At 37.0% G+C, this 14,326-nt stretch overlaps 1 protein-coding gene across 1 annotated transcript in view; it reads left to right on the top strand.

Annotated features, from left to right (window-relative positions):
- The first annotated feature begins 1,019 nt into the window (after nt 1-1,019).
- The window catches only part of LOC107670378 (ATP-dependent RNA helicase DDX54), a 33,207-nt gene continuing 19,900 nt past the window's right edge, over nt 1,020-14,326 (top strand). The window contains exons 1-12 of the mRNA XM_016462958.1: nt 1,020-1,251; nt 1,920-2,046; nt 2,131-2,201; nt 6,587-6,775; nt 6,857-6,906; nt 7,401-7,496; nt 8,876-8,997; nt 9,094-9,155; nt 9,586-9,717; nt 10,977-11,187; nt 11,260-11,391; nt 12,270-12,491. Of these exons, the coding sequence (XP_016318444.1) occupies nt 1,141-1,251; nt 1,920-2,046; nt 2,131-2,201; nt 6,587-6,775; nt 6,857-6,906; nt 7,401-7,496; nt 8,876-8,997; nt 9,094-9,155; nt 9,586-9,717; nt 10,977-11,187; nt 11,260-11,391; nt 12,270-12,491 (1,525 nt within the window). The 5' untranslated portion in view covers nt 1,020-1,140. The remainder of the gene's footprint in view (nt 1,252-1,919; nt 2,047-2,130; nt 2,202-6,586; nt 6,776-6,856; nt 6,907-7,400; nt 7,497-8,875; nt 8,998-9,093; nt 9,156-9,585; nt 9,718-10,976; nt 11,188-11,259; nt 11,392-12,269; nt 12,492-14,326) is intronic.

Below are 14,326 nucleotides of genomic sequence, written 5' to 3'. Positions count from 1 at the left end.
AGGGTCAGGATTTCTTTCCTGTAAAATGAAGGTCAAACTGTTTGAATCCAGCTCTAACAAAGACCTGAGACGACCGAGCACCTGAGAAGAGATGATGCCAGCCCTCAAACAACATACAAAACCAACACATGTTGCTATAAGTATAATCACAACATATAATCATGACTGATAATAGTGTTCACTGTCTGTTTGATTGCATGTCTTTAACCAACTGCGTGCATTTTACTCTACATTTCTGCCATATGGACATCACCTTGAGATAAGCTAAGCTACTAAATATTATACAGATACTTACATTTTCTGTAAAGCTGCTTTGCAACAATTTGCATCGTGAAAAGCGCTACACAAATAGACTTGAACTGAACTGAATTGAACTGCTTGGTTACATTAAAAAAAAACAAAAAAACACAATTTAATTTATTTTAGGCCTTGGACTAATTTAACTGGTTTAATAAAGCATTTTTGTTTTTGTTGAAAAAGTAATAGCCTGCTGAATCAGAATCAGAAAGAGCTTTGTGTTCACACATACCAGGGATTTGTTCTGGTCACAGAAGCTTCCACAGCATGACAAAGATAATACAAAAGAATACAAATAAATGAAGTAGGCTAAATAGGAAATAACAATATTAAAAAAAAAAAAAATACACAATATACAAAATAGACAGTATTTAGGCCTATGTGTACAGTACAGCTGTGTTATGTTCAAATGCAAGGAAATGTAAAAATAGGTATGTGTGTATAAATGTATACTGTTGCATTAATGAATATAATATATAAATACTGTTGTACATAAAGAAAATCTATGCATTTTTCTGATAGGCTGACGAAACATCTTACCGATAAAACTCAATGAAACAGTTTTGAGTAGAACATTACGTGATGTCTTTGAATGTAAGTTTGTAAATTTGTTTTGTAAACTTAATAATAAATGATACAAATAAAAATAAACTAGTTGCGATGTATCACGTTATTGCTCTGTTCATGGCGTCAACGTGCGCTCTCTGACGTCATCTCTGCGCGCAGGAACCTCTTCACACGTGTTTCCAAACGTCTCCGGTGTTTTCGGCTCACGGAGCGCCTGCTTTCTTCGATTAAATAGCGACGTTTCCCGACAGACGCGGGTTTGTAGCAGTGACTGCGATGGCGCAGAGGAAGAAGAGGCTGCTGAGGAGGAAGAAGAGAGATCACGAGCTCCAGTCCGATGATGAAGAGTTTGAAGTGGCCGCAGGAGTCAAAGATGACCAGGACACAGTGAGTCAATCAGAGACTGTCTGTGTGTGAACACGATCCTCTGAGGACAGCAGATGTCCGTCAGACTCTGCTCTCACTGTAAACAACTGAAAAGAGGATGCTTGTGTGAATCTTCTTTGTCTGAGACAGATGCGCTTTCACACTCAGTCCGGTTTCCTTTCCAGATGTGTAACCGTTAATGTCCCAGTTCAGTTAAAGTGTGTTCTTTTAGCTTTAGATGACAGAGTGCAATATATATTACAACTAAACCCTTATCACACCCATCAGGTCCGTTTGGACCCAGAACAGATACATTGTTTATACAAAAAATGCATAGCTTTTAGTACATTTACATTGTTATTTAGCAGACGCGTTTATCCAAAGTGATAGTATAGTAATAGTAGTAAGAGAACAAAACTGTTCAAATGCGTAAGACCCTCGAAATACATTTACTGTTAATTTTTGAGAAATATAAACATGCGTTATATGATGTATGAAGCACTGTATTTCTGTGAAGTTATCTATGATGTTTTGTTAGTGTCATAATTTTCACACCTTTATTCAGAGATCGCCATGAAAATAGCCTTGATGCTGGCATGGCGTTAAAAAGTGAATAAAAAAAAAAATTATCGTCAGGTACAGTAATGCAGCAGTGTGATCGATTACAGCGTGTTTTTTATGTCGTCCAGGCCAGCAGAAGACTGCCTCGATTCCCAGCTTCATCCGACTGTGTTTCTGACGTGGAGCTCGACACCAGAGAGCTCGTCCGAGCCCAGAACAAGAAGAAGAAGAAGTCTGGCGGCTTTCAGTCCATGGGTGAGACGTCTGTATGAAACTCAGTCGTCATCAGTCGATCAGTCACAGGATTCGTGTCGCTCAGCGTGCTCTGCTTTCTCGCAGGTCTCAGTTACCCGGTGTATAAAGGCGTCATGAAGAAGGGCTATAAAGTTCCCACACCCATCCAGAGGAAGGTAATGTGCTGTGATGAATAGAGTTTCTGTGACTTCAGTTTGCCGTCACTCCTTCACACAGCAGTGATAACCAGCTTTCTGTCATTCGTTGCTAAGATAATTCAACACTAAAGTTTATATACAAAAAAGTGTATTTACGAAAAAAGTGTCTAGTAATTCTGTATGAAAAAAGAGTCTAGAACGTGTATTTACAAAAAAAGTGTCTAGTAGTTCTGTACGAAAAAAGAGTCTAGAACGTGTATTTACGAAAAAAGTGTCTAGTAATTCTGTACGAAAAAAGCGTCTAGTAAGTGTATTTACGAAAAAAGTGTCTAGTAATTCTGTACGAAAAAAGCGTCTAGTAAGTGTATTTACGAAAAAAGTGTCTAGTAATTCTGTACGAAAAAAGCGTCTAGAATGTGTATTTCCGAAAAAATGTCTAGTAATTCTGTACGAAAAAAGCGTCTAGTAAGTGTATTTACGAAAAAAGTGTCTAGTAGTTCTGTACGAAAAAAGCGCCTAGAACGTGTATTTCCGAAAAAAGTGTCTAGTAGTTCTGTACGAAAAAAGCGCCTAGAACGTGTATTTCCGAAAAAAGTGTCTAGTAGTTCTGTACGAAAAAAGCGCCTAGAACGTGTATTTCCGAAAAAAGTGTCTAGTAGTTCTGTACGAAAAAAGCGCCTAGAACGTGTATTTCCGAAAAAAGTGTCTAGTAGTTCTGTACGAAAAAAGCGCCTAGAACGTGTATTTCCGAAAAAAGTGTCTAGTAGTTCTGTACGAAAAAAGCGCCTAGAACGTGTATTTCCGAAAAAAGTGTCTAGTAGTTCTGTACGAAAAAAGCGCCTAGAACGTGTATTTCCGAAAAAAGTGTCTAGTAGTTCTGTACGAAAAAAGCGCCTAGAACGTGTATTTCCGAAAAAAGTGTCTAGTAGTTCTGTACGAAAAAAGCGCCTAGAACGTGTATTTCCGAAAAAAGTGTCTAGTAGTTCTGTACGAAAAAAGCGCCTAGAACGTGTATTTCCGAAAAAAGTGTCTAGTAGTTCTGTACGAAAAAAGCGCCTAGAACGTGTATTTCCGAAAAAAGTGTCTAGTAATTCTGTACGAAAAAAGAGTCTAGAACGTGTATTTACAAAAAAAGTGTCTAGTAATTCTGTACAAAAAAAGCGTCTAGAACGTGTATTTAAAAAAAAAAGCGTCTAATAAGTGTATTTACGAAAAAAGTGTCTAGTAGTTCTGTACGAAAAAAGCGTCTAGAACGTGTATTTACGAAAAAAGTGTCTAGTAATTCTGTACGAAAAAAGCGTCTAGAACGTGTATTTCCGAAAAAAGTGTCTAGTAATTCTGTACGAAAAAAGCGTCTAGTAAGTGTATTTAAAAAAAAAAGCGTCTAGTAAGTGTATTTACGAAAAAAGTGTCTAGTAATTCTGTATGAAAAAAGAGTCGAACGTGTATTTACGAAAAAAATGTCTAGTAATTCTGTACGAAAAAAGCGTCTAGTAAGTGTATTTACGAAAAAAGTGTTTAGTAATTCTGTACGAAAAAAGCGTCTAGAACGTGTATTTACGAAAAAAGTGTTTAGTAATTCTGTACGAAAAAAGCGTCTAGAACGTGTATTTACGAAAAAAGTGTTTAGTAATTCTGTACGAAAAAAGCGTCTAGAACGTGTATTTACGAAAAAAGTGTTTAGTAATTCTGTACGAAAAAAGCGTCTAGAACGTGTATTTACGAAAAAAGTGTTTAGTAATTCTGTACGAAAAAAGCGTCTAGAACGTGTATTTACGAAAAAAGTGTTTAGTAATTCTGTACGAAAAAAGCGTCTAGAACGTGTATTTACGAAAAAAGTGTTTAGTAATTCTGTACGAAAAAAGCGTCTAGAACGTGTATTTACGAAAAAAGTGTTTAGTAATTCTGTACGAAAAAAGCGTCTAGAACGTGTATTTACGAAAAAAGTGTTTAGTAATTCTGTACGAAAAAAGCGTCTAGAACGTGTATTTACGAAAAAAGTGTTTAGTAATTCTGTACGAAAAAAGCGTCTAGAACGTGTATTTACGAAAAAAGTGTTTAGTAATTCTGTACGAAAAAAGCGTCTAGAACGTGTATTTACGAAAAAAGTGTTTAGTAATTCTGTACGAAAAAAGCGTCTAGAACGTGTATTTACGAAAAAAGTGTTTAGTAATTCTGTACGAAAAAAGCGTCTAGAACGTGTATTTACGAAAAAAGTGTTTAGTAATTCTGTACGAAAAAAGCGTCTAGAACGTGTATTTACGAAAAAAGTGTTTAGTAATTCTGTACGAAAAAAGCGTCTAGAACGTGTATTTACGAAAAAAGTGTTTAGTAATTCTGTACGAAAAAAGCGTCTAGAACGTGTATTTACGAAAAAAGTGTTTAGTAATTCTGTACGAAAAAAGCGTCTAGAACGTGTATTTACGAAAAAAGTGTTTAGTAATTCTGTACGAAAAAAGCGTCTAGAACGTGTATTTACGAAAAAAGTGTTTAGTAATTCTGTACGAAAAAAGCGTCTAGAACGTGTATTTACGAAAAAAGTGTTTAGTAATTCTGTACGAAAAAAGCGTCTAGAACGTGTATTTACGAAAAAAGTGTTTAGTAATTCTGTACGAAAAAAGCGTCTAGAACGTGTATTTACGAAAAAAGTGTTTAGTAATTCTGTACGAAAAAAGCGTCTAGAACGTGTATTTACGAAAAAAGTGTTTAGTAATTCTGTACGAAAAAAGCGTCTAGAACGTGTATTTACGAAAAAAGTGTTTAGTAATTCTGTACGAAAAAAGCGTCTAGAACGTGTATTTACGAAAAAAGTGTTTAGTAATTCTGTACGAAAAAAGCGTCTAGAACGTGTATTTACGAAAAAAGTGTTTAGTAATTCTGTACGAAAAAAGCGTCTAGAACGTGTATTTACGAAAAAAGTGTTTAGTAATTCTGTACGAAAAAAGCGTCTAGAACGTGTATTTACGAAAAAAGTGTTTAGTAATTCTGTACGAAAAAAGCGTCTAGAACGTGTATTTACGAAAAAAGTGTTTAGTAATTCTGTACGAAAAAAGCGTCTAGAACGTGTATTTACGAAAAAAGTGTTTAGTAATTCTGTACGAAAAAAGCGTCTAGAACGTGTATTTACGAAAAAAGTGTTTAGTAATTCTGTACGAAAAAAGCGTCTAGAACGTGTATTTACGAAAAAAGTGTCTAGTAATTCTGCAAGAAAAAAGAGTCTAGAATGTGTATTTACGAAAAAAAGCGTCTAGAACGTGTATTTACGAAAAAAGTGTCTAGTAGTTCTGTACGAAAAAAGCGTCTAGAACGTGTATTTACGAAAAAAGTGTCTAGTAGTTCTGTACGAAAAAAGCGTCTAGAACGTGTATTTACGAAAAAAGTGTCTAGTAATTCTGTACGAAAAAAGAGTCTAGAACGTGTATTTACGAAAAAAGTGTCTAATAGTTCTGTACGAAAAAAAAGAGTCTAGAACGTGTATTTACGAAAAAAGTGTCTAGTAATTCTGTACGAAAAAAGCGTCTAGAACGTGTATTTACGAAAAAATTGTCTAGTAATTCTGTACGAATAAAGCGTCTAGAACGTGTATTTACGAAAAAAGTGTCTAGTAGTTCTGTACGAAAAAAGCGTCTAGAACGTGTATTTACGAAAAAAGTGTCTAGTAATTCTGTACGAAAAAAGCGTCTAGAACGTGTATTTACGAAAAAAGTGTCTAATAGTTCTGTACGAAAAAAGCGTCTAGAACGTGTATTTACGAAAAAAGTGTCTAGTAATTCTGTAAGAAAAAAGGGTCTAGAACGTTTATTTACGAAAAAAGTGTCTAGTGGTTCTGAACGTAAAAAGCGTCTAGGAAGTGTATTTATGAAAAAAGTGTCTAGTAATTCTGTACGAAAAAAGCGTCTAGTAAGTGTATTTACGAAAAAAGTGTCTAGTAATTCTGTACGAAAAAAAAGTCTGGAACGTGTATTTAAAAAAAAAGCATCTAGAAAGTGTATGTACGAAAAAAAGCGTCTAGGAAGTGCATATACAAAAAAAAAAGCATCTAGTAATTGTATATTAGAAAAAAAACGTCTAGTAAGTGAATATATGAAAACAAATAGTCTAGAAAGTGTATTTACGAAAAAAGTGTCTAGTAAGTGTATTTATGAAAAAAGCTTCTAGTAAGTGTATTTACGAAAAAAGCGTCTAGTAATTGTATATAAGAAAAAAGCGTCTAGAAAGTGTATATAAAATAATCTAATTTTTTTTTACATTGCTACTGTAAAATTATAATACTAATATACATTCTTAATTTTCAAATGTTAAACGTCACAGAAAACCTTATGAAGCCCTTAAAGCTTCTCTTTTGTAAATAAGCATTTCTCATTAAAGTTTGTGAAGATGTTTGGTGTTTCTGTCGCTCGCAGACGATCCCGGTGATTCTGGACGGGAAGGATGTGGTGGCCATGGCCCGGACAGGCAGCGGGAAGACAGCCGCTTTCCTCGTCCCCATGTTTGAGAAGCTGAAGGCCCCGCAGGCGCAGACGGGGGCCCGGGCTCTGGTCCTCACACCCACCAGAGAACTCGCCCTGCAGACCATGAAGTTCACCAGAGAGGTCTGTACCGTCGCCGCTGTGCTGCTGCTGTTCACCTGCAGCAAAGTTCACTCAGTGTGTGTGTGTGTGTGTGTGTTTCAGCTGGGGAAGTTCACAGGCCTGAAAACGGCACTCATTCTCGGTGGAGACAGGTGAGTTGGGGCTCATACGCTCATATTTGATCAAGTTTAAGTCCGAGTTGCATCTGTATTGTTTACAAAGCTGTAGAAATAAAGTGACTCAAATTAGTTTAACTCTATTGTGTTTCATCACCGTCTGTGTGTGTCATTGTGTGTGTGTGTGTGTGTATGTGTGTGTGATGGTCACCAGTGTGTGTGTGTATGTGTGAGATGGTCACCTATTTATATAATTAAATCACAGTTTCTGTCACACTCATCCATTTTGCAGTTGTGGTTTGATCTGAATGGATCGTGCAGCTCTGGTGTGTGTGATGATCGTGTGTGTGTCTGGATCGTGCAGCTCTGGTGTGTGTGATGATCGTGTGTGTGTGTGTGTGTGTCTGGATCGTGCAGCTCTGGTGTGTGTGATGATCGTGTGAGTGTGTGTGTGTGTGTGTGTGTGTGTGTCTGGATTGTGCAGCTCTGGTGTGTGTGATGGTGGTGTGACCATCTCTCATTTTCTCCAGCATCATCGGTACTCCTGGCCGTCTGATGCACGTCATCCAGGAGATGAACCTGAAGCTGCAGGCTGTGGAGTATGTGGTGTTCGATGAAGCTGACAGGTGAGTCCAGCTTAAAGCTGCAGCCCGTAACTTTGTTTGGTTAAAAATGATCCGAAATCAATATTTGTGACCTTGGACCACAAAACCAGTCATAAGGGTCAATTTTTTAAAATTGAGATTTATACATCTTCTGAAAGCCGATTGAATTAGCTTTCCATTGATGTATGGTTTGTTAGGATAGGAGAATATTTGAAAATCTGGAATCTGAGGGTGCAAAAAAGTCTAAATATTGAGAAAATCATCTTTAAAGTTGTCCAAATGAAGTTCTTAGCAATGCATATTACTAATCAAAAATTAAGTTTTGATATATTTACGGTAGGAAATTGACAAAATATCTTCATGGAACATGATCTTTACTTAATAGCCTAATTATTTTTGGCATAAAAGAAAAATGTATAATTTTGACCCATACAATGTATTGTTGGCTATTGCTACAAATATACCTGTGCTGCTTATGACTGCTTTTGTGCTGCAGGATCACATTTGAGCAAGTACATAACCGGTCAGTGTTCAAAACAAAACGCCTTACTTTAGCCCGATTCACAATGGTTAGCTTATAATAATGTTTTCACGTTTTAATGGTACTGGTAGGAATTCGCTGGAAATTCAAGCATGCCGCCGCGTCATTTCGTCACGTCTGTAAATGTAAAGAAGTTTTCCCGGATAGTAGACTATATCGCATGTGAGGATCCTGCAGGTGACTGATCATTTATAGCCTTTTCTCACAGCAGCTGGAATAATTCATAATTAAACTTATCATTTTGATGGCGGATTGCAATCCAGAAAGGATTATGTGTTTATGAAACACATGTGAATGAAATTAAATTATATTCCAGTTTTAAATGTGCTTCTGATTACAGATAGCCTGGGATTACAAAGATTTGTATTTTAAGGAAAACCAGTTCGAAGGGAGCATAATTTGCTTTTTGGGTTAAAATAATTTCTTAATATGAAATTCGAATGGTATGACAATTAGAGATTAGACTGTGCAGAAATTTAAATCTACACACTATATACACACAATGCTGATGTTGTTAACATTAACAGTTTGAGAACAAAGTATAACAATAAAAATAATTTGCACGGTTTGATGTGATATGAGCTAAGCGATCGTTAGATTTAATCACCATTGGTAGCACGATTTATTGTAATGCTTTTTCCTCAGTTGGTCAGAACAAAAGTGGCAGACTTGTTACTTGTTCAGATGACAATATCCGGTGAAAATTCTTATTTGGGTCATATATTCCAAGACGTAGCTAGAATCTGTGATTCTGAAGTACAGTATCCACACCGGTGTGATACAAGATGAAGTGTGCATTTTATTCATTAAAATAATCCTTGTTTCAAGAATAGAGTTCATGTGTGTTCTGCTTCTCAAGGCTGTTTGAAATGGGTTTTGCTGAGCAGCTTCAGGAGATCATCAGACGTCTTCCAGACATGCGGCAGACGCTGCTGTTCTCCGCCACGCTGCCCAAAATGATCGTAGAGTTCGCCAGAGCTGGTAATCACAGTCTAGATGTTAATACGTGCCATATATCCCATTATAGACTGTTCGAGAGCTCCTCTGATAGTTTGATCCTCGTGTTTTCTGCGTTAGGCCTCACAGAGCCGGTGCTCATTCGTCTGGATGTGGACACGAAACTGAGTGACCAGCTGAAGGTAAAACAGCTGTTTTCTATGTGAATATCTGTTAAACTGTAATTTATTCCTGTGCTCAAAGCTGTATTTTCAGCATCATTACTCCAGTCTTCAGTGTCACATGATCTTCAGAAATCATTCTAATATTCTGATTTGCTGCTCAAGAAACATTTCTGATTATTATCAATGTTGAAAACAGTTGTGCTGCACAATGTTTTTGTGGAAACCGTGACGCATTTTATTTTTCAGGATTCACAGATGAATGGAAAGTTCAAAAGAGCAGCATTTATTTGAAATGGAGATCTTTTGCAACATTATACATGTCTTTACTGTTACTTTTCATCAATATAATGCTTCCTTGATGAATAAAAGTATACATTTTTAAACAAAATCATTTTAATAGTATTCCTAATACCATTCTCAAGATTTTTTTCCCTCTTTTCTCCACCAGCTTTCATTTTTCCACCTGCGGTTGGATGATAAACCAGCGCTTCTGCTGCATCTCCTGAGAAATGTTGTGAAGCCGCAGGAACAGACGGTGGTGTTTGTAGCCACCAAACATCACGTGGAGTATCTCAAAGAGGTGCAGATGCTCTGGAAAACCTTGACCTATTTATATAGCACTTTTTACAATGCAGATTGTGTCAAAGCAGTATTAAACAGGGAAATAGTGTGTTGAAATAGTGTGCCGTTCTCCTCTGGCCAGACGAAAACAGCAGTTTAATTCTAGGCTGCAACAAAGTCAGATTGTGCAGAGGACTCATCTGACCTAATTAATGCAGCCTATCCTTTAACTGATTTGAATAATTGAAATGGGTCTTTAATCTAAATTTAAACTGACAGAGTGTGTCTGCCTGCCGAACAGCGTTATGTAGATTGTTCTAGAGTTTGGGCACTAAATAGGAAAAGGATCTGCCGCCTGCAGTTGATTTTGATATTCTAGGTATTATCAAATGGCCAGAGTTTTGAGATCATAGCGGACGTTAAGGACTATAATGTATAGCTAGCTATAGATACGGTTGCTCCTTTACACTTAAAGAAGATTAAGGAAAACAGTCCAACACCGTGGTATAATGAGCACACTCGCACTCTAAAGAGAGCAGCTCGGAAAATAGAGCACAGCTGGAGGAAAACAAAATAGAGGTATTTTGTATTGCATGGCAGGAAAGTACTTTCTCCTACAGAAAAGCCTTAAAAACGGCTAGATCTGATCACTTTTCATCTCTTTTAGAAGAAAACAAACACAACCACAGGTATTTATTCAATACAGTGGCTAAATTAACAAAAAATAAAATGTCAGCTGGCACAGACATTTCCCAAAAGCACAGTAGTAATGACTTTATGAACTACTTTACTTCCAAGATCGATACTATTAGAGATAAAACTGTAACCATGCCGCCGCCAGCCACAGCATCTCATCAAAAGAGAATGGAACACTATTTCGACACAATGTTTCTCTATTTCCGCACTGCATCTTATGTATAATCATTTTCTATTCTTAACTGTTTTAATTCATTTTAATCCATTTTTAAATTATTTCAAAAGTTTAGTTTTTATTGTTGTGATTATTTCTTATGATTATTTTAATTCCTTTTATGTAAAGCACTTTGAATTACCAATGTGTATGAAATGTACTATATAAATAAACTTGCTTTGTTTAATACTGTAAAGCTGTTTTGACTCAATCTGCATTGTAAAAAGCGCTATATAAATAATGGTGACTTGACTTGACTAATGCAATTAGAGCTCGCTCAAATACTGAGGTGCTAAACATTCAGGGCTTTATAGGCTCTTTATTCATAGGGCTTTATTCATCTGTTGTGTTTGTGTCTGTGTCTGTAGCTCTTGACGGTCGAGGGCATTGAGTGCGCCTACATCTACAGCGCTCTGGACCAGACGGCCCGCAAGATCAACATCGGCCGCTTTGTGCACCGCAAGGCCATGGTGCTGGTGGTGACGGACGTGGCGGCCCGTGGCATTGACATCCCGCTGCTGGACAACGTCATCAACTACAACTTCCCGTCCAAGTCCAAGCTCTTCCTGCACAGAGTCGGTGTGTGTGGCATCGGACTGACCGTGGTCCAGCGCTCTGAGGCACAGCTCTAACACTCGTCTCGTGTTTCAGGTCGCGTGGCTCGCGCCGGCAGAGGAGGAACCGCCTTCAGTCTGGTGTGTTCTGATGAAGTGCCTTTCCTCTATGACCTTCATCTGTTCCTGGGTCGACCCGTTCAGCTCGCCCTCCTCGAACACACACCAGGTACGGCAAACGCTATGGATGCACGGAAACTAAAACCAAGTAATAACTGTACTGATGCACATCATGTTCTGTTTAGATATATATATATGTATATATATGCACTGCCGTTCTAAAGATAAAATAATGGTTTCTATTTTAATATACTTTAAAATATAATTTATTCATGTGATGCAAAGCTGAATTTCCAGCATCATTACTCCAGTATAAAGCATCACATGATCGTCAGAAATCATTCTAATATGCTGATTTATTATTAGAAAGCGTTTTAAGTTTAGAAACGTTTTGAGCCCCCCGTCCCTTGCCTCACAGTGGTTTGGTCCACTGCCTGCTTTCCCCCTTTACCTCATTGACACATACAGATGATGCTGGATCATTAATAAATTACTCATGACAAAAAAATGATGAGATCCGATGTATTTTTCTATGAGCGATTATAAGGTTACCTAGCTTAGCTTGTTTAATACCGTAGCTAGTTGGATAGTAAGTCACCCACTACAACTAACACGGCGATAAGCCTGTGTGTGAGCTGATATTAGGCTAATATTGATCTACCGATGTGTTGGGTTTTCTCATTATGATGTTAAGTGGCAGATCAGTGGGCTTCAGTATCTAAATAAGAGACGTCCTCAGTCCCAGGCGAAACCTAAAATACTATGTGGAGGACAAAATAATTTAATGATTATAATATGAGCGCGTGGTGAACCTATGAACCGAACTCATATTTAAACACCGTCTCCATGCTGTGTGTACACGTATCTATCCTTACAAGTATAATTTTGGCTGTATTATTTGTGTCCCCTTCAAAAATTGCACTTGAGAAATGTTATGTTTATTGTTAGATGAAATGTACGCCCTGTCCTCTGTCTCTCGGTCTTCAGATGCTGACGGCGTGTTCGGCCGTGTTCCTCAGAGCGTCCTGGACGATGAAGAGTCACAGCTGCTGACGGCTCACGAGAACTCGCTGGATCTCCAGAACCTGCGGCGCATCTCTGAGAACGCTTACAAGCAGTACCTAAAGTCTCGGCCCAACCCTGCAGCCGAGTCCATCAAACGAGCCAGAAACACCGAGCTGTCCTCCATGGCTGTTCACCCTCTGCTGGGTGAGTGTGGTTTTTATCAATATAAAAGTTATTTTTCATATCAAGTTGACTAGTGCTATATGCTGTATTAACAAAAACATTAATGGCATTAATAAAAACACACTGACAAGCTGCGCAATATCACGTTCATAATCAATTGCGACTCATCTGCGATTATAATTTTCAAAACTCAATGGTTTTGGAACCAAAATCTTCATATATATATATATATATATATATATATATATTAGGGCTGGTAAGAGATAAAAAATTTTAATCTAATTAATTACATAATGTGGCGATGAATTAATCTAATTAATCGCACATTAAATGATCTTTTGGGAGTAATTTCTTAGCCATGGTTGAGCGGATATATCGCATTCTGCAGAGAAGGGAGACTGGCGTTTGTTGCGGCTTGGAAAAAAAGGGAGAAAACATGACATTATAACTCGGCGGATATCGCATTTTGCGTAAAATTAAAAATGGACAGAAATTACTCCCAAAATATCATTTAAAGTCATTGTTGTGTAAAGCATCAAACAGACATTACAAAAAGTAGCTTCAGCATGAAATATTTTGTTTGATTCAACATAAAATGTATTACTCTTTTGGACCATGAGGGTGAGTAAATGATGACAAAATTTTCATTTTTGGGTGGGTGAACTATACTTTTAATAATTTATTATTGTTGTTATTATTACTATGGAAATATTAAATTATTTCTTTAATGAAATGATACTCTAAATAATAAACTAAAACTGCCAGTAGGTGGTGGTAAATGTCTTAATGATTAAGTCATCGAGTCATTCATTCATTTGATTCGTTCAAATGGCTGATTCATTCAGGAGTGAAGTAAATGGTTCTTTATGGTCCATTGAATCATTAGACTTGTTCGATTTGAAGCGGATCATCAGCATCAGACCGATCGATGTGTGACATCAAAGTACCGTTGGTGTACAAAGGGCCTTTGATGTCATTCACTGATCGATCTGTGCAGCGCCGCTTCTAATCCAACGCGCCAAATAGTTCACCCAGTTCATTCAAAACGTGCATTAAGAAATGAAATGCAGCTGTGTGTTGCTCGGAGACGAACAGTTCTGCTTTGTCTTTATATTTTCGTTGCCAAAATTGAGCAAAACAGACAACATTGTGTCTAAAATAACACAGTATTAACTTCTTACTTACCGAACTGTTGTATAAGATCAGTATCACATTTGCACTCGTGTGATAGCCTATTGCTCATGTGATATTACATCGACTTTATGAAATGTCAGATCACCCACATAGGTCTGGGGCGGGGCAAGTGCGTTAAATGCGTTAATATACCGTAATTAATCTAATTAACACTGTTTGGAACTATTTTTGTTGGCAAAATTGAGCAAAAACAAGCAATATTATGTATAAAATGTAAGTCACTTATTGCTTTACTGAAATTGTATAAAATAATTATTAAATGTGTTATCATGCTGATATCTGCAGAAAAACGGTACTCTTTGCGTGATATAGATTAAGTTACAGATTAAGCTACCCATGTATATTAAATTATATAAATATAAAAAGCATACAGAAGCATTTTTGCCATCTACAATTTAGAATGCCTGGAATTTTGAATTTTAATCGAGTAATAAAATCACGTGCTTGCACTCTGTGTGTGTGATTTGGCGATAGATAATGTCAGATCGCACATCACAACACTTACCATATCATCGCAGAAGATATACTGTATATCGCACACCCCAGATATGCCCCTTTTGTAGTAAGTAACGAATATGCTTCGGTGAAATGTATCGGAGTAAAAGTATACATTTTAATTAGGAAATGTAGTGGAGTAAAAGTAAAAGTTGGCTGAAATATAA

This window comes from Sinocyclocheilus anshuiensis, unplaced genomic scaffold, assembly GCF_001515605.1.
Source record: "Sinocyclocheilus anshuiensis isolate Anshui unplaced genomic scaffold, SAMN03320099.WGS_v1.1 scaffold1021, whole genome shotgun sequence".
Taxonomy (NCBI): Eukaryota; Metazoa; Chordata; class Actinopteri; order Cypriniformes; family Cyprinidae; genus Sinocyclocheilus; species Sinocyclocheilus anshuiensis.
This window is presented reverse-complemented; position numbering and strand designations above follow the sequence as displayed.